At 46.0% G+C, this 19,633-nt stretch overlaps 1 protein-coding gene across 6 annotated transcripts in view; it reads left to right on the top strand.

Annotated features, from left to right (window-relative positions):
* FGGY (FGGY carbohydrate kinase domain containing) overlaps positions 1 to 19,633 on the top strand; it is a 533,714-nt gene that overhangs the window by 351,961 nt on the left and 162,120 nt on the right. For all 6 annotated transcript variants that reach the window (XM_063939260.1, XM_063939262.1, XM_063939261.1 and 3 more), the window contains 2 exons: positions 6,535 to 6,663; positions 19,198 to 19,301. In XM_063939260.1, the coding sequence (XP_063795330.1) occupies positions 6,535 to 6,663; positions 19,198 to 19,301 (233 nt within the window). The remainder of the gene's footprint in view (positions 1 to 6,534; positions 6,664 to 19,197; positions 19,302 to 19,633) is intronic.

The following is a 19,633-nucleotide window of genomic DNA, read 5'->3' as shown; positions in this document are numbered from 1 at the left end:
CACTATAAAAGGGGGCAGATGGCTGGGCACTATAAAAGGGGGCAGATGGCTGGGCACTATAAAAGGGGGCACATGGCCTTGTGTTTTCCATATGTTTAATAAACAGTGTTTGGCAATATTTGTATGTTTAAAAAAAAATTAATGTTTGTTACCAAAAAACATTTTTCAATACATTGTACAATAATTGTACATTTGAATATCTACTTGTCATTATTCTGACTATGTTTCTGCTTTCAGAGCTAGTTATTACTTACATTATTACAAAAAACAGTAATAATTGAATGCAGTGACATTAATTTATGATAATAAAGAGTGGACACATAGACCTACAGATACAACCGGCCCTTTGATGGGGACCAAACTGCTGATGCGGCCCCCGATGAATTTGAGTTTGACACCCCTGGCATAACTTAACATTGCACAATATAACCCAGTATATTTTCCTTATGACCAAGCATTCCAATAGCTTAATGGGCTAATTCAAGAGAGCACCAAAGTAGATGACTCAACCCCACAGGTTCGACTCACATATATACATTTTCCCAAAAACCGATACATACAAAATTGATATTTTGTTAATACCATATATTACATAGGATATAAGGAAAAATGAAAACAGGAAATTATGGGAGGAACCTCTAGTTAGATTTATTACACCATTCTAGGTTTTGATGCAGACATATCTTAAATTACATATGTCAAAGTCGAAAAATATTGTAATACATGCCTAATGTACTAACCCCATGCACATGCCCGCTGCGCGTGCACTCGCTCTGCCGTGCTCGCGCATATCCGCAACTTGCATAACGGAGCTTTCCACGGCCATGCGCCTTGGCGCGTGGTATGCGCATTTACGGTAGGGTTTGTGAACGCATAGAGGGTTATTAGAACATTACATATTTAACCCTTATAGTGCACATTGTACACATAGCCCCCTGCACCACATCAGAAAGAAATAGCTGTTTAAAATAGTAACAGAACAAAGGGATTCACCTTGACAGGATAGGAGGGGACAGAACAAGGTTACAAGGTGGTGTTTGGTGTCCAGCTGTGGGGTATTTTAAGGGAAACATTCTGGTGTTGGTTTGAGAAAGATCGCTTGTTCCTGCGTATAGTTATGTGCAAAAGTAGAATATGAACATTGACTAAGGAGAACTAATTACATTGCATATGGTATATGAATACCATTTGTAGACATATGTATGTGTGTGTGCATGTAAGGCACAACTGTCGCCAAAAACACACACACACACACACACACACACACACACACACACATATGACCATAACCAAACATGGAGGAGGAAGGTTGGCTAACTCTCGATGGAATCTAATGAAGCAAAAATAAAGGACTCTCGATTGCAAGGTGAAGATGTACGAATGAACAATTTTTCTAATGGGAGGGCCACAATGATTTGTCAATAACTGGATATATTTAAACCAGCTAAGTCGAGCCATGTAAGTGGCCAAACATCAGGGAACATTCAGATCTGATTAATTATGATACTTTCACTAGATTTAGTGGGAAGGCCACAATGATTCGGCACTAACTGGATATATTTAGACCAGCTAGGTCGAGCCATATAGGTTGCCCATCAACAGGCACTCAAATCTGGTTAATTTCGATGTTTTCATTAAGACCTTGGGGGTAGAGAGTGCCCAAGGAAAATATCCAAAAGGCCTCCCGTTTGTATAACATGTTAAATCTGTCGCCACCCCTAGGGGTAATTTGTTTATGTATGTATGTATGTATGTATATGTATATATATGTATATGTTCAATACCTTGGATTTTGAGAGCACTCACGTCACCCTGATGTTGATTCACTACATGTTTGGCTTAACTATGCAGACAAAGATGTTTCAAGACGTTTCTCCTATGTTCCAAAAAGTGGATATTCAGACTATGTGTGGTTCGACCCACATATTGTAGTCCGCATTTACAGGATATCAAATAAACTACATAATCCGATCTACAATTAATGTAGGAAGCAATGGTGTAAGATAATCCAGATGTAGTGGAAGTAAATTGTTTACATCAATAAACTGGCACGTTATACATTTAAGTCTCCCACATTTGTAGCAGCCTTTTTTATTTAGTTTCAGTTCACTCAGCCAGTCAGGCTCCTTAGTACAAATAATTTCATTCGTAGTGAAATGGCTTGGTGACAAGAGATTTTGTAAATTTCTAGCTTTTTTAAAAACTATTTTAGGTTATCTTTCAAGGCAAGAAGATAGAATATTATCACCTTGTAAAATAAAGTAGTTTTTCTTTATGATTGAGCTCAACTCACGAGAGTAATTACTGAATTTGGAAATAAAAATCGGTTTATTATTAAAGTTTCCCCTTATGTGATCAGTTTCTTTCGCTACTGGGTTTAGGAGGGTAGCACGATCATATGTTAGGGTATCATCAAATGCATGTGCTAATATTGTTCTGGGGTAGCCTTGCTCGCTAAATGAACTCACAAGTTCAGAGCTTTGTCGTAAAAAAGTCTCTTGATCTGAACAATTTCTGCGGATTCTAAGAAATTAACTTTTCGGAATGTTGTCAATCCACGGTCTATGATGACAGCTAGAGTAATTTAAAAAAGGTGTGACAATCAACTTCTTTGGTAAATGTAGAGGTATTTATCTTATTGTCTCTAATACAGAGTGCAATATCAAGAAAGGTGATGTTAGTAGAGTGAATGGTGCTAGTGAATTTTAAACCAAAAGTGTTATTGTTCAAGGAGGAAACAAACTGTGTAGCCGATGTGTAGTCCCCATCCCAAACAAAAAACATGTCATCAATATAGCGTCCATAGAACACCAGGTTCGCCCCCACCGGGCTCCCCCAGACATGCATGTCCTCAAAGAGACCCATGTACAAGTTGGCATAACTGGGGGCGAACCTGGTGCCCATCGCTGTGCCGTGAATCTGTAAAAAGAATTCTCTATTAAAGGTGAAATAATTATGTGTAAGAATAAATTGAATGGCTTCAATCAAAAATTGTTGTTTAATGGCACTGAGATTGCTGTCAGATAATAAATATGTCTCAATTGACTGCAATCCTAGTGTATGTGATATATTAGTGTAGAGTGACTCTACGTCACATGTCATAAACAAAAAGCTATCTTTCCATGTGATGTTGCCAATTAGATTAAAAAAAATGTGTGGTGTCCTTAATATGTGATCTGAGTGATCTAACATGTGGCTGCAAAAAAAAGTAAACAAAAGCTGATAGATTCGTGGTGAGGGAAGTTAGTACCGAATCATTGTGGCCTTCCCACTAAATCTAATTAAAGTATCGTAATTAATCAGATCTGAATGTTCCCTGATGTTTAGCCACTTACATGGCTCGACTTAGCTGGTTTAAATATATCCAGTTATTGACGAATCATTGTGGCCCTCCCATTAGAAAAATTGTTAATTCGTACATCTTCACCTTGCAATCGAGAGTCCTTTATTTTTGCTTCATTAGATTCCATCGAGAGTTAGCCAACCTTCCTCCTCCATGTTTGGTTATGGTCATATGTGTGTGTGTGTGTGTGTGTGTGTGTGTGTGTGTGTGTTTTTGGCGACAGTTGTGCCTTACATGCACACACACATACATATGTCATTGTCTACAAATGGTATTCATATACCATATGCAATGTAATTAGTTCTCCTTAGTACAAATAATCCTTGCATCACCTTAAAATTGGAGTAGTAGTAAACTCTTTCTCTTTCTCTGTCTTTTAAGCTCCCGATAATCTGGGAAACCTATTTACCTCATTATATCTCTATATATGTAATTTAAGATATGTCTGCATCAAAACCTAGAATGGTGTAATAAATCTAACTAGAGGTTCCTCCCATAATTTCCTGTTTTCATTTTTCCTTATATCCTATGTAATATATGGTATTAACAAAATATCAATTTTGTATGTATCGGTTTTTGGGAAAATGTATATATGTGAGTCGAACCTGTGGGGTTGAGTCATCTACTTTGGTGCTCTCTTGAATTAGCCCATTAAGCTATTGGAATGCTTGGTCATAAGGAAAATATACTGGGTTATATTGTGCAATGTTAAGTTATGCTATGTCTGCTTCACAACACAAACTGGTATAAATAATGTAGCCAATTAGAAAGTCTTTTCATATTTTCTTTTTCCTCGGAAGTAATTTTTGGGTTAACAAAATAATAAGATAAGAAAACGAAAAAATAAAAAATAAAAATGACCCACATTTGTTTTTAAGAAAATGTCATGGGAATCGAACCTATGAGGTTGATCTGTCTAGATTGGTGCTCTCCAGCATTAGCCCACCAGACTATCAGAGCTCTAGGATCAAAATGATCATATTAGGTTGCCTTTGAAGTATATTGCGCAATGTTCCAGATCTATGCTATATATAGAATATTAATATATATTTTTATGCTCTTAATATCTTAAACATTCTTTCTTTTTAAATTTAATGGAGCTCCTTATAAGGAGACTTTTTGATTGATGATAAAAAAGGTTGTTTTATTTCTATTTACACTGATTGGTGCCTTATCCAGGATTTTGAAACACAAAGTAATTACCTGTTTATTCTACACCTCTTATTTAATGGACAATGCCTTTTGATTGGATGGCCACTGTATAAATATCTTCCAAAGTGGACATTGAATATACCTTCTGATGAAACCGCTACTCTACCTATAGCGGAGAAACACGTCAAGGAACCTACAATTTCTCTGTGGAAATCAACTTATATCTATCCGTCACCACTTTGCTCCGAGCTGCCTGCATCCAGCTCTCTCCCCCAGTCTGCAAATCAGGCTCCACATCACTGCCGGAGACGTCCGGCTGTGCGGCCACGGTTCATCAGCGCACACTGGTAAGCCTGCAGGGGAGACGGGGACACTGCTGAACAGCAATAGATGGGAGTTTGGAAACACTTCCAACAGCGGTGAGCTTAAATTTAAGTGGCATTGGACTGCTACAGTACATCTTTTAACAGTTAAAAGCTACTTGCTGGTGACATTAACGATACACTAGGATTCTGGACTTGCTCAGTAATTATTGGCTAAATAGCCTAATCTGGACCCTTTAACACCAGCAACTGAGTTGTTTATTTCCACGAGAGATGTCCATTTGATATGGTTTTTAATTTTTTAATTGATATATCTTATTATTATTAAATTGTGCATTGTCATTCTATTTTTTATTGTCTAAATAAATTAGATAATTATGAATATTTAGCGCTCCCTGTGTACACATGTATGTATACATTATTGTAATATATATATTTATATAGTACTTCTTTGCATGTGCACGAGGGGGGTCATTCAGACCCGATCGCAAGCTAGCTATTTTTTTGCAGCGCTGCGATCAGATAGTCGCCGCCTATAGGGTAATCTGTTTGCTTTGCAAGTGTGCGATCGCATGTGCAGCCAAGCACTACGAAAAAGTTTTGTGCAGTTTCTAAGTAGCTCAGAACTTACTCAGCTACTGCGATCACTTCAGCTTGTCCGGTCCCGGAATTGACATCAGACACCCGCCCTACAAACGCTTGTACACGCCTGCGTTTTTCCAACCACTCCCAGAAAACGGTCAGTTGACACCCACAAATGCCCTCTTCCTGTCAATCTCCTTGCGATCGGCTGTGCGAATGGATTCTTCGTTAAATACATTTCTCAATAACGATCCGCTTTGTACCCGTACGACGCGCCTGCACATTGTGGTGCATACGTATGCGCAGTTCGGACCTGATCACAGCGTAGCGATCAGGTCTGAATGACCCCCAATGTTTGAAGAGTAGATGCTCAGTGTACGAAGAGTAGATGCTCAGTGTACGAAGAGTAGATGCTCAGTGTACGAAGAGTAGATGCTCAGTGTACGGAGAGTAGATGCTCAGTGTACGAAGAGTAGATGCTCAGTGTACGGAGAGTAGATGCACAGTGTACGAAGAGTAGATGCACAGTGTACGAAGAGTAGATGCTCAGTGTACGGAGAGTAGATGCACAGTGTACGGAGAGTAGATGCACAGTGTACGAAGAGTAGATGCTCAGTGTACGAAGAGTAGATGCACAGTGTACGGAGAGTAGATGCACAGTGTACGGAGAGTAGATGCACAGTGTACGAAGAGTAGATGCACAGTGTACGGAGAGTAGATGCACAGTGTACGGAGAGTAGATGCACAGTGTACGAAGAGTAGATGCACAGTGTACGAAGAGTAGATGCACAGTGTACGAAGAGTAGATGCACAGTGTACGGAGAGTAGATGCACAGTAGAATTCCGCAAGAATTGTCTCAGAAATGTCTTTTCTAAATAAGCCCTAAAGGGCTGCAATGTATTTATTCCCTATGAAGCGCAATCATTTGACCATGTTACCATGTTTGTACATAAGATGGTGTCATCCTGTTGCTCTTTAGCATTTGTGGAACTACTACCTGTGTTGTGTACCTACTGACCGTTACATATGATCCTGTAGCTTAGAGAGATCTTAACCTCCCCATTGCATAGAATATCTGTTTCATTTCTGTTGATCTATATGAAGGCTAACTTATTTATCCTCTGTCTGCCCAGGAAACCAAGTTGTGTCTCCAGGATCTTCTGTTGGGAATAACCTCACGCCAGAAGCTGCCAGAGACCTCGGCCTTCCAGAGGGGATCGCAGTGGGCGCGTCTCTTATTGATGCGCACGCCGGGGGGCTCGGTAAGTTTCTATGTGAGCCAGAAAGGAGAATTTACTGTAAGGCCTGCCAAAAGCAATCGTCATTATTCTTCACATGTCAGGATATAATATGAAGTAGCCAGACGGGGAAACTAAGCAAAGATTATTCTACGTGCAGGAGTGTCTGGTCTCTGCTGGGGAAGGAGGCTGCACTGATTGCAGAATTATCCAGAGTGGCCGGGGTCTAACATTGAGACTTCTGGAAGATGTCATAGTCTCAAAGCTTTATGGTCAAACTATCGGGATCTATTAGCCTGGTTCTTTACACATGCTACGCATAATGGAAGTGGCTTGTCTGCAGTACTAGTAGCTACGCCCACCACGCCGTGCACTCAGCCAGTGCTCAGGTAGTTATGCATCTAGGCCGTGGTAGTAACTGTGATACTCACACACTGATTGGACACAGTCAGGAAAAACAGAACTGAAAAGGGAATTCAGCAACAATAACGGACATGGTTTCTCGATGGAGGGGATCCCGGCGGTCGGTATACCATCACAGGTATCCCGAAGGAGGACGCAATACCGGCGTCTAGATACCGACGCCGTACGGATACAATACCGACAGCCGCCATCCCGATTGTCCTCACAGTGGGATGTGTTGGTGCCCTGCAAGCGGGGGAGGATTGGTTAGGTTTAGGCAGGAGAAGTGGGTTAGGGGGCAGGGTCGGGAAGATTAGGGACCGGGGAGGGAGGGTTAGGTTTAGGAACATAGAAGGGGAGGTTAGGGTTAGGCATCAGGAGGGGAGGGTTAGGTTTAGGCAGCGGGGAAGGGAGGGTTAGGCACCCACGAGGGAGGGTTAGGGTAGGGGGCAGGGCAGGGTTAGGCACCACCCGGGAGGGTTAGGGTAGGGGGCAGAGGAGGGTTAGGCACCACCCGGGAGGGTTAGGGTAGGGGACAGGGGAGGGTTAGGGTAGGGGGCAGGGGAGGGTTAGGCACCACCCAGGAGGGTTAGGGGGCAGAGGAGGGTTAGGCACCACCTGGGAGGTTTAGGGTAGGGGGCAGGGGAGGGTTAGAAGGCAGAGGAGGGTTAGGCACCACCCGGGAGGGTTAGGGTAGGGGGCAGGGGAGGGTTAGGCACCACCCGGGAGGGTTAGGGGGCAGAGGAGGGTTAGGCACCACCCGGGAGGGTTAGGGTAGGGGGCAGAGGAGGGTTAGGCACCACCCAGGAGGGTTAGGGGGCAGGGGAGGGTTAGGCACCACCCGGGAGGGTTAGGGTAGGGGGCAGAGGAGGGTTAGGCACCACCCAGGAGGGTTAGGGGGCAAGGGAGGGTTAGGCACCACCCGGGAGGGTTAGGGTAGGGGGCAGGGGAGGGTTAGGCACCACCCGGGAGGGTTAGGGTAAGGGGCAGAGGAGGGTTAGGCACCACCCGGGAGGGTTAGGGTAGGGGGCAGAGGAGGGTTAGGCACCACCCAGGAGGGTTAGGGGGCAGGGGAGGGTTAGGGTAGGGGGCAGGGGAGGGTTAGGCACCACCCGGGAGGGTTAGGGTAGGGGGCAGAGGAGGGTTAGGCACCACCCGGGAGGGTTAGGGTAGGGGGCAGAGGAGGGTTAGGCACCACCCGGGAGGGTTAGGGTAGGGGTCAGGGCAGGGTTAGGCACCACAGAGTAGGGTTAGGCACCACCCGGGAGGGTTAGGGTAGGGGGCAGGGGAGGGTTAGGTACCACCCGGGAGGGTTAGGGTAGGGGGCAAGGGAGGGTTAGGCACCACCCGGGAGGGTTAGGGTAGGGGGCAGGGGAGGGTTAGGCACCACCTGGGAGGGTTAGGGTAGGGGGCAGAGGAGGGTTAGGCACCACCCGGGAGGGTTAGGGTAGGGGGCAGGGGAGGGTTAGGCACCACCCGGGAGGGTTAGGGTAGGGGGCAGGGGAGGGTTAGGCACCACCCGGGAGGGTTAGGGTAGGAGGCAGGGGAGGGTTAGGCACCACCCGGGAGGTTTAGGGTAGGGGGCAGAGGAGGGTTAGGCACCACCCGGAAGGGTTAGGGTAGGGTGCAGAGGAGGGTTAGGGTACTTTAGAGGGGACCGTCGGGATTCTGATGGACGGGATGCAGCTGCCGGTATTCTGACTGCCGGCATCCCGTTTATCGGGAAATCATACTGAACCCGCTGACAGACAGCTGAGTAGCAGCACAGTGTCAGGCAGCTGCAGGAAAGACGCATAAAGCCCTGAAAAGAGAATAAATGTGCGCATCTTGTTCCTTTTACTTGGCGTCATTGAGGTTGGGTCACCATGACCTGGTGGGTGTAAATTGTATGATGTATCTTTTTTATTTAGTTTTACGATTTGGCCAAACCTCTCAGTAACTGCAGTTATGTCCCCTGCCTGCCTGTTTCTGGCTACCACTCGTTCGTTCAGTCGGTGTCAGCGTAGACACGCGCAAGCTCCAAAAAGCTTATTATGACACAACCTCAATGTCGGTGTAAAAATTCATGTTTTTGTATTCTTCTAATTTTCAAAGATCTCATACGTAAGTCAACAAAAAAAAAAGTTTAATTTCAGATGTTTAAGATATTAACACAGTAACACAGATGTCGATTTTTATAACATTTTTTGAAGACTATGGAGAGATAAAAAAGTTCTTTCTCTATGACTCTTTATTTTATCAAAATACCTCATTCAGTAGTTCATTATTCCAAATATACTAATAATCTTCTAAAATCGAATCTAATAAATTTCATAATCAGGCCTAAAATACGTCCGTGTCATAATGACCCACCTCAACGTCCAGTTAACAACTTTCCACCATATTGACGCCAGGTTGACTTGCGTTCACCATAAGTAAATACATGGGGGAGGTTAAGTGACCTCCCTGTAATTTCAAAAATATTAGCACCAAAGGCATACTGTATAAGATGTGGAAACTCAAATGGATGTGAAAACAACAAAGGGTTCTATATGTGGCCAGAAAATACCATAGATTCTATGTTCAGACCTTTTCAGTGACTGGTAAAACGCGTGTAGTTAACGCCAGTGGGTATGAGGGTGGTTCCGTGGTGGAATTGCTTACAGCAGGACATTGTGGGGTAAGTTCAATTATAATGCAAATGCAAACCCTAATTACTGCCCTTATGAAATTCAGCAAGGTTCTACATCTGGTGTTGTAGGCATTTTGTGATCGCCAGTGGGTAACCAGCCTAACACGTTTATTTTATATGCAGACCCTGTATGTGGTGCAAAGATCAGTTTTGCAAGGGCACAGGACTGAGGGGGTAATTCAGAGTTGATCGCAACAGCAAATGAGTTGATCGCACCAAACAACTTATTGCTGCTGCTGCGATCAACTAATCCCCGCCTATGGGGGAGTGTATTTTAGCTTAGCAGGGCTGCGTTCGCTTGTGCAGCCCTGCTTAGCTAAAAAAGTTAAGGCTGGAGCTACTTACCCAGTGCAACGTATCCAGCGACGAAGGTCCCGGCTTTGACGTCAGGCATCCGCCCTACATTCGCCTGGACACGCCTGCGTTCGGCTGACCACTCCCCAAAAACGGCATCCAACAGTGAGTATCCGCCCCGGAACGCCTCTCCGCTGTCAATCTTCTTGCGGTCACTGCTGCAACCACTTTCTTCGTAGTCAGCGTTGTTTCCTGGCGACTGCAGTCGCCGGGCAACGACAGGCGTGCGCAGTAGTGACCCGGTCGCAGCTGTGCGAACGAAAGCACGCTGCGATGGGGTCGGAATGACCCCCCATGTGTACTGCAGGTGGGGCAGATGTAACATGTGCAGAGAGAGTTAGATTTGGGTTATTTGGGTTATTTTGTTTCTGTGCAGGGTAAATACTGGCTGCTTTATTTTTATACTGCAATTTAGATTTCAGTTTGAACACACCCCACCCAAATCTAACTCTCTCTGCACATGTTATATCTGCCCCACCTGCAGTGCACATGGTTTTGCCCAACTGCTAACAGATTTGCTGCTGCGATCAACTCAGAATTAGGACCTAAATACCATCAAAACAGGCAATAAAATGCAGAAACTGTATAAATGTAGCAGCTATTTATACTTCAGGCTTTACAGGCAGTGCTTCTCCCCCAAACGGGGTTGGAGACTTTTCAGATACTTTGCGAAATGCTGGGACATATGCTGGAATATACGTGGGAATGTGCTTAAATTACTACAATGTTTTGGGGAATTCGTACCAGTGGGACCTTCAGAAGGTTCGAGGTCTGCTCTGGCTGAGTAGGGTGGTGACAGCCTCAGGAAATGCCTAAATTACAATCATTTTCCAATAACATAGAGAGTTGAGCGGAGAGCCATGACTACGGCAGGTACACACTGGATCCATAGTTTATATAGAGCGGGAGCTCGCAGCTGCATTGCAGCCCTGCTCAGCAGTTAATCAGCTATTTGACCACAGCTGTTAAACAACTGGTTCTTTAAATTAATTGGGGGTTATAAAATGCAATGCTTATACAGCTGGCCTCATTAAATCTCAGTTCGCTATTGTAAGGGCACAATATAATTGTCCAGGCACAGAATTGTGATGGGTTTTGTAACTGCAATACTCTGCGTATAGTGTAACAAAGGGAAATGTGTAACAGAGACACTGGAGCGACAGACACTGCCTAACGTCAATATTACCATCAAAACGTGGTCTCTTGATTGTTTGCAAACACCTTGTGGCTCTCCATCTGCAGTGGAACTACAAATCCCAGAATTTGAATGTGGCGCTGGCAGGGCATGCTGGGGCTTGTAGTCCCACCACAAGTTCAATCTGTGCCCTTTAGTGCCCACAGACACTAGATACGCTACCGCCAAATCAGTCGCTCTCAGTGGTGCACTGTATCTTAGGGTTATTCCGCGACTTCCCAGTGATCACGGTATGCTAAAGCAAGACAGAGAGTATTTACTAAAAATGTGGCATACAATCAATAAGTCAGCATCTCCAGCCAGCGGTGGCCTTAACAAAAACATCACACGTGCTGTGATTTTATCTTTGAAAGCCTGTGGGGCCACACAAGGAAGGGTCTCCATGACCCCTGCCCTGGGTGGTCACATCTTCAGCCAACACTTCCGATATTCTCTTGTTCTGTTCCAGGTACTCGTGCGGATCACGTTTTTGTTGCAGTGTGTGTGCTCATGTAATGGCGAATTAAGAATGAATAGATTTCCTATGTGGACCGAACCTACTGGGTGACAGGATTATGGCCAAATTATACACAGCTAGAGGTCAGATGGCATGAGACCTGTTCATTCAGAAGGGCTGAACGGCTATCTTACAGCATGACTCCAGGGCTGGGAGATGACCCTACACGTAGGCTGATAAAGGAGACCTGCGGACATTTCCTGACTTCATTTATCAATGTTTTTGATCATGATCCAATCAATTCCGACCAGATTTATACCAAGCATTAGGTTCATTTAAGGGCCACACACTCTGCAATATATGCGTCGTCGTCTAGTGTGTATGCAGCTCTGTGAGTGACGTCGTCTAGTGTGTCCCCTCCCAGGCCGGGCAGACGGCGGGCCGTGCAGGCAGCCCCTGGACGACAGTCCAGATTGGGCATACATGCACTGCCGACACCGAGGGTCATTAACGACTTGCGTTGCCGTGCATACATACTTGCAAGGAAAGTGAACAACGTCACTCAGGAAGGGAGAAAATGAGCGACGTTGTTCATTTTATCGGCAAATGTGTATGCACATTAAGAAATGCAATTTGACGAGTCAAAGGCAGCCTATAAATTATCAGTAATGTATTTGTGCCCTAGTTGACATTGTGGTTTTGTTGGAACCCTACTCTAAACTGTTGGACTCTGAAATCACCCCCATTTTGTGTCATCTCTTCTAGGGGTGGACTATTCCACCTTAGGTAATCCTACGCTGAGCGCCCAAGATGGCTGCCGCACTTGGTACCTTGTGAGGGTGGAATACACAACCCTTGGAAGTTATTACCCAAAATGCCTACACCAATCCTGCATTATGCTTTCTGTGTGCTTAAGGTTTTCTTTTATGTCTGTGTGGCTTATCTATTGCTATATTACTTAAATATTCTGTATTATGTGTATTGTTTTTGATGTCTGTAAAGCGCCTTGAGTCCTGTTGGAGAAAGAGCGCTATATAAATAAAATAATAATTATTATTATTATTATTATTGAATGTATAGGCTGCGTTCTCACTATTATTTTCTCTTACGTCCTAGAGGATGCTGGGGACTCCGGTTGGACCATGGGGTATAGACGGGCTCCGCAGGAGACATGGGCACTACAAAGAACTTTAGAATGGGTGTGCACTGGCTCCTCCCTCTATGCCCCTCCTCCAGACCTCAGTTAGATCCTGTGCCCAGAGGAGATTGGGTGCACTACAGGGGAGCTCTCCTGAGTTTCTCTGATAAAGAATTTTGTTAGGTTTTTTATTTTCAGGGAGCACTGCTGGCAACAGGCTCCCTGCATCATGGGACTGAGGAGAGAGAAGCAGACCTACTTAAGTGATAGGCTCTGCTTCTTAGGCTACTGGACACCATTAGCTCCAGAGGGAGTTGGAACGCGGGTCTCCCCCCGCCGTTCGTCCCAGAGCCGCGCCGCCGTCCTCCTCGCAGAGCCAGAAGATAGAAGCCGGGTGACTATAAGAAGAAAAGAAGACTTCAAGGCGGCAGAAGACTTCGGATCTCCACTGAGGCAAGCACGCAGCGGTAACGCTGCGCGCCATTGCTCCCACACACACTACACACACTAGCAGGCACTGATGGGTGCAGGGCGCAGGGGGGTGCCCTGGGCAGCAATAAAACCTCTGGATCTGGCATAGACACTGCGGAGGCAGTAATTCTTTATATCCCCCGCCAGTTTGAAATATTTTGAGCGGGACCGAAGCCCACCGCCGGAGGGGGCGGAGCTTGGTCCCTCAGCACTAACCAGCACCATTTTCTCCACAGAGATCTGCAGAGAAGCTGGCTCCCCGGTCTCTCCCCTGCTGAACACGGTGACACAGGGCTGAAAAGAGGAGGGGGGAGGGGGGCACTTGTAAGGCGCAGTGAGTGTATTACACAGTAATCTAATATAAAAGCGCTGTTATCTGGGACATTATTTTCCAGTGTCAGTTGGCGCTGGGTGTGTGCTGGCATACTCTCTCTCTGTCTCTCCAAAGGGCATTATTGGGGAACTGTCTCCTTATAACTATATCCCTGTGTGTGTGGGGGTGTCGGTACGAGTGTGTCGGCATGTCTGATGCGGAAGGCTCAGCTAAGGAGGAGGTGGAGCAGATTGTGGTGTCGCCGTCGGCAACGCCGACTCATGATTGGATGGACATGTGGAATGTTTTAAATGCAAATGTGATCTTATTACATAAGAGATTGGACAAAGCAGAGTCCAGGGAAAGAGCAGGGAGTCAATCCACGGCTTCGGCTGGGTCACTAGGCCCTTCTGGGTATCAAAAACGTCCCATATCCCAGATAGCAGACACTGATAACGACACGGACTCTGACTCCAGTGTCGACTACGATGAAGCGAGGTTGCACCCGAGGGTGGCAAAAAGTATTCATTATATGATTATTGCAATAAAAGAGGTTTTGCATATCACAGATGACCCCCCGGTCCCTGACACGAGGGTGCGCATGTATAAGGAAAAGATACCTGAGGTAACCTTTCCCCCATCCCATGAACTTAACGAGTTATTTGAAAAGGCTTGGGAAACTCCTGATAAAAAACTGCAGATTCCCAAGAGGATTCTTATGGCGTATCCTTTCCCTGCACTGGACAGGGTACGTTGGGAATCCTCACCCAGGGTGGACAAGGCTTTAACACGCCTGTCCAAGAAAGTGGCGCTACCGTCTCCGGACACGGCAGCCCTCAAAGATCCTGCTGATCGCAGGCAGGAAACTACTTTAAAGTCTATTTATGCGCATACAGGTGCTTTGCTCAGACCGGCAATAGCATCGGCATGGGTGTGTAGTGCAGTTGCAGCTTGGACAGATACCTTGTCAGCTGACCTTGATACCCTAGATAGGGATACCATTTTATTAACCTTAGGCCACATAAAAGACGCAGTCTTATATATGAGGGATGCTCAAAGAGATGTTGGGCTGCTATCCAAGAGCCAATGCCATGGCGGTTTCTGCCATGCGCGCCCTGTGAACTCGCCAATGGACGGGTGATGTCGACTCAAAGAAACATATGGAGGTTTTGCCATACAAAGGTGAAGTTTTATTTGGGGAAGGTCTCGCGGACCTGGTTGCCACAGCTACCGCGGGTAAATCTACCTTTTTGCCTTTTGTTCCCCCACAGCAAAAGAAAACTCCACAGTATCAGATGCAGTCCTTTCGGTCGCGTAAGTCCAGAAGAGGTCGGGGCTCATCTTTCCTCGCCAGAGGTAAGGGTAGAGGGAAAAGAATGCCTGCTACGGCTAGTTCCCAGGAGCAGAAGTCCTCCCCGGCTTCTACTAAATCCACTGCATGACGCTGGGGCTCCACTGAGGGAGTCCGCACCGGTGGGGGCACGTATTCGACTTTTCAGCCAGGTCTGGGTTCTGTCAGACGTGGATCCTTGGGCGATGGATATTGTATCCCAAGGCTACAAACTGGAATTCGAACAGGTGCTCCCTCGCCGATTTTTCAAGTCGGCCTTGCCAGCTTCTCCCCCAGAGAGGGAAGTAGTGTTCGCTGCAATTCAAAAGCTGTATCAACAGCAAGTGATTGTCAAGGTTCCCCTAGTCCAACAGGGGAAAGGGTACTATTCGACCCTGTTCGTGGTCCCGAAGCCGGATGGTTCGGTCAGACCCATGTTGAATCTAAAATCCCTAAACCTGTACTTGAGAAAGTTCAAATTCAAGATGGAATCGCTCCGGGCCGTGATCTCCAGTCTGGAAGGGGGGTGTTTTATGGTGTCACTCGACATAAAGTATGCATGCCTTCATGTCCCCATATATCCTCCTCATCAGGCGTACCTCAGATTCGCTGTACAGGACTGTCATTACCAGTTTCAGACGTTGCCGTTTGGGCTTTCCACGGCCCCGAGGATTTTCACTAAGGTGATGGCGGAGATGATGGTGCTCCTGCGCAGGCAGGGAGTCACAATTATCCCATACTTGGATGATCTCCTGATAAAAGCAAGATCGAGAGATCAATTGCAGAAGAGCGTGTCGCTCTCACTGAGAGTGCTACAACAACACGTTGGATTCTCAATCTGCCAAATTCACAATTGATTCCAACGACTCTACTATCATTCCTAGGCATGATTCTGGACACGGAACAGAAGAGGGTTTTTCTCCCGATGGAAAAAGCCCAGGACCTCCAGAATATGGTCAGAGACTTGCTAAAACCAAAAAGAGTGTCTGTTCATCAATGCACTCGAGTTCTGGGGAAAATGGTGGCAGCCTACGAGGCCATCCCCTTTGGCAGGTTTCATGCAAGGACGTTTCAGTGGGACCTCCTGGACAAGTGGTCCGGGTCCCATCTACTAATACATCAGAAGATAAGTCTGTCCCCCCGGGCCAGGGTGTCTCTCCTGTGGTGGCTGCAAAGTGCTCACCTTCTAGAGGGTCGCAGGTTCGGCATGACTGGGTTCTGGTGACCACGGACTCGAGCCTCCGAGGATGGGGAGCAGTCACACAAGGAAGAAATTTTCAGGGGCTATGGTCAATCCAGGAGGCTTGTCTACACATCAACGTACTGGAATTAAGGGCCATATACAACGGCCTACGACAAGCGGAGGATCTTCTTCGCGACCTACCGGTTCTGATTCAATCAGACAATGTCACAGCCGTGGCTCATGTAAACCGCCAAGGCGGGACAAGGAGCAGAGTGGCAATGGCGGAAGCCACCAGGATTCTTCGCTGGGCGGAAAATCACGTAAGCGCTCTGTCAGCGGTCTTCATTCCGGGAGTGGACAACTGGGAACCAGACTTCCTCAGCAGACACGATCTCCATCCAGGAGAGTGGGGACTTCATCAAGAAGTTTTTACAGAGAAAACAATTCTTTGGGGAATTCCTTACATAGACATGATGGCGTCACGCCTCAACAAGAAGCTTCGGAGGTATTGTGCCAGGTCAAGGGACCCTCAGGCAGCGGTGGACGCCTTGGTGACACCTTGGGTGTTTCAGTCGGTTTATGTGTTCCCCCCTCTTCCTCTCATCTCAAAAATATTGAGAATCATAAGACAAAAAAGGGTGAAAACAATACTCATTGTTCCAGATTGGCCTCGAAGGGCCTGGTATTCAGATCTTCAGGAGATGCTCACAGAAGATCCATGGCCTCTTCCTCTCAGGGAGGACCTGTTACAACAGGGGCCCTGCGTGTTCCAAGACTTACCGCGGTAACGTTTGACGGCATGGCGGTTGAACGCCGAATCCTAGCTGGGAAAGGTATTCCGGAGGAAGTCATCCCTACTCTGATAAAGGCTAGGAAGGAGGCAACGGCAAAACATTATCACCGTATCTGGAGGAAGTATGTTTCTTGGTGTGAAGCCAAGAATGCTCCTACGGAAGATTTCCATCTGGGCCGTTTTCTCCACTTTCTACAGACAGGAGTGGATATGGGCCTAAAATTAGGCTCCATTAAGGTACAGATTTCGTCCCTATCTATTTTCTTTCAGAAGGAATTGGCTTCTCTCCCAGAAGTCCAGACTTTTGTAAAGGGAGTACTGCACATCCAGCCTCCTTTTGTGCCGCCATTGGCACCTTGGGACCTTAACGTGGTGTTACGGTTCCTGAAGTCTCACTGGTTTGAACCTCTTCAAACGGTTGAATTGAAATTTCTCACTTGGAAGGTGGTCATGTTGTTGGCCTTGGCATCTGCAATGCGGGTGTCCGAATTGGCGGCCTTGTCTCACAAGAGCCCCTATTTGACCTTCCATGTGGATAAAGCAGAGTTGAGGACTCGTCCTCAATTTTTGCCTCAGGTGGTTTCTTCATTTCATATGAACCAACCTATTGTGGTGCCTGTGGCTACGAGTGACTTGGAGGATTCCAAGTCCCTGCATGTAGTCAGGGCCTTAAAAATCTATGTAGCCAGGACGGCTCGAGTTAGGAAAACAGAAGCACTGTTTGTCCTGTATGCAGCCAACAAAGTTGGCGCTCCTGCTTCGAAGCAGACTATTGCTCGCTGGATCTGTAACACGATTCAGCAGGCTCATTCTACGGCAGGATTGCCGTTAACAAATTCGGTAAAGGCCCATTCCACTAGGAAGGTGGCCTCTTCTTGGGCGGCTGCCCGAGGCGTCTCGGCTTTACAGCTTTGCCGAGCAGCTACCTGGTCAGGTTCAAACACTTTTGCAAAGTTCTATAAGTTTGATACCCTGACTGATGAGGACCTTGTGTTTGCTCAGTTGGTGCTGCAGAGTCGTCCGCACTCTCCCGCCCGGTCTGAAGCTTTGGTATAAACCCCATGGTCCTTATGGAGTCCCCAGCATCCTCTAGGACGTAAGAGAAAATAAGATTTTAAACCTACCGGTAAATCTTTTTCTCCTAGTCCGTAGAGGATGCTGGGCGCCCGTCCCAGTGCGGACAAAATCTGCAAGGCTTGTATATAGTTGTTGCTTACATAAGGGTTATGTTACAGTTGAGATCAGTCTTTAGCTGATACTGTTTTGTGTTCATACTGTTAACTGGTTGCGTATATTCCAGTTTATACGGTGTGGATGGTGTGGGCTGGTATGAATCTTGCCCTTAGATTAACAAAATCCTTTCCTCGTATTGTCCATCTCCTCTGGGCACAGTTTCTCTAACTGAGGTCTGGAGGAGGGGCATAGAGGGAGGAGCCAGTGCACACCCATTCTAAAGTTCTTTATAGTGCCCATGTCTCCTGCGGAGCCCGTCTATACCCCATGGTCCTTACGAAGTCCCCAGCATCCTCTACGGACTAGGAGAAAAAGATTTAGGTTTAAAATCTTCTTATTATTATTATTATTATATGTTATTTATAAAGCAGCGTAAAGTGCCCACAGTAAATCTGATTACAGAACAAAATGGCTGCCTCCGGTGTGCACATGTCAGGTGCACGTTCAGTGCTGCCTTGTTGGGTGGTGTGTTGGATTCGATGTTGCTTCCTGAAGAGGAAATTCACTTCTGTTGCTTTCATTTTGAAATTTCATATTTTGGATATTTATTATTTGGTATTCTCAGGGGGAGATGTGTCAAACCTTGGAGAGAGATTAATTACCAATCAATCGACTTTTAACTGTAATATTTCAACCCTAGCCTGCAAAAAATGGCAGCTAGGTTGGTACTTTATCTCTCTCCACCTTATTTCTCTCGGTTTGATACATCTCCCCACAGAATGTAACACACATTGGGGCAGATGTATTAACCCGGAGAAGGCATAAGGAAGTGATAAACCAGTGATATGTGCAAGGTGATAAAGGCACCAGCCAATCAGATCCTAACTGTTAATTTACATATTGGAGCTGATTGGCTGGTGCCTATGTCACCTTGCACATATCACTGGTTTATCACTTCCTTATGCCTTCTCCAGGTTAATACATCTGCCCCATTATTTATTAACAGTTTCTTATATAGTGCAGCATATTCCGTCTTTAAGAAATCTGCTCTGCAATCTGTACTTTGTAGCTTAATCTGTCTCCATTATTTTATTTTAAGGAGTGATTGGCGCAGATGTGACGGGATGCCATCTCCCTTGTGAAAATCAGCCAATCACGTCGCGCCTGGCCCTGATTTGTGGAACCTCCTCCTGCCATATGGCGGTCAGTATCTGTCAGATCATTTCTTCCTGCCGCTGTACACTGCAGCCCGTGCGTCCTCAGCTCACCTTTCTCACAGCCGTATCCAGGGTTTATGAATTGTGGTATTTGTGTGCATATAAGATCAACACAGCGGCTGCGCTGGATGAGCGTTTATAGCAAACGGCCCATGAAGATCTGTATTTTGAGTTTTTTTCGTATTTATCATCTTTATAAATATCTGGTCAATCCAGGACATAGAGGGAGACACAGGAAACCCAGGAACAGTCTGTTAGTTCTGTGTCTTCAGTGTAAGCTTTACATGTAAAAGGTACCTGTTACTATAGTACATACCG

The sequence above is a fragment of the Pseudophryne corroboree genome, chromosome 9 (genome assembly GCF_028390025.1).
Source record: "Pseudophryne corroboree isolate aPseCor3 chromosome 9, aPseCor3.hap2, whole genome shotgun sequence".
Taxonomy (NCBI): domain Eukaryota; kingdom Metazoa; phylum Chordata; class Amphibia; order Anura; family Myobatrachidae; genus Pseudophryne; species Pseudophryne corroboree.
Note: the sequence above shows the minus strand (reverse complement) of the source record. Positions and strands in the feature narration are given on the sequence as shown.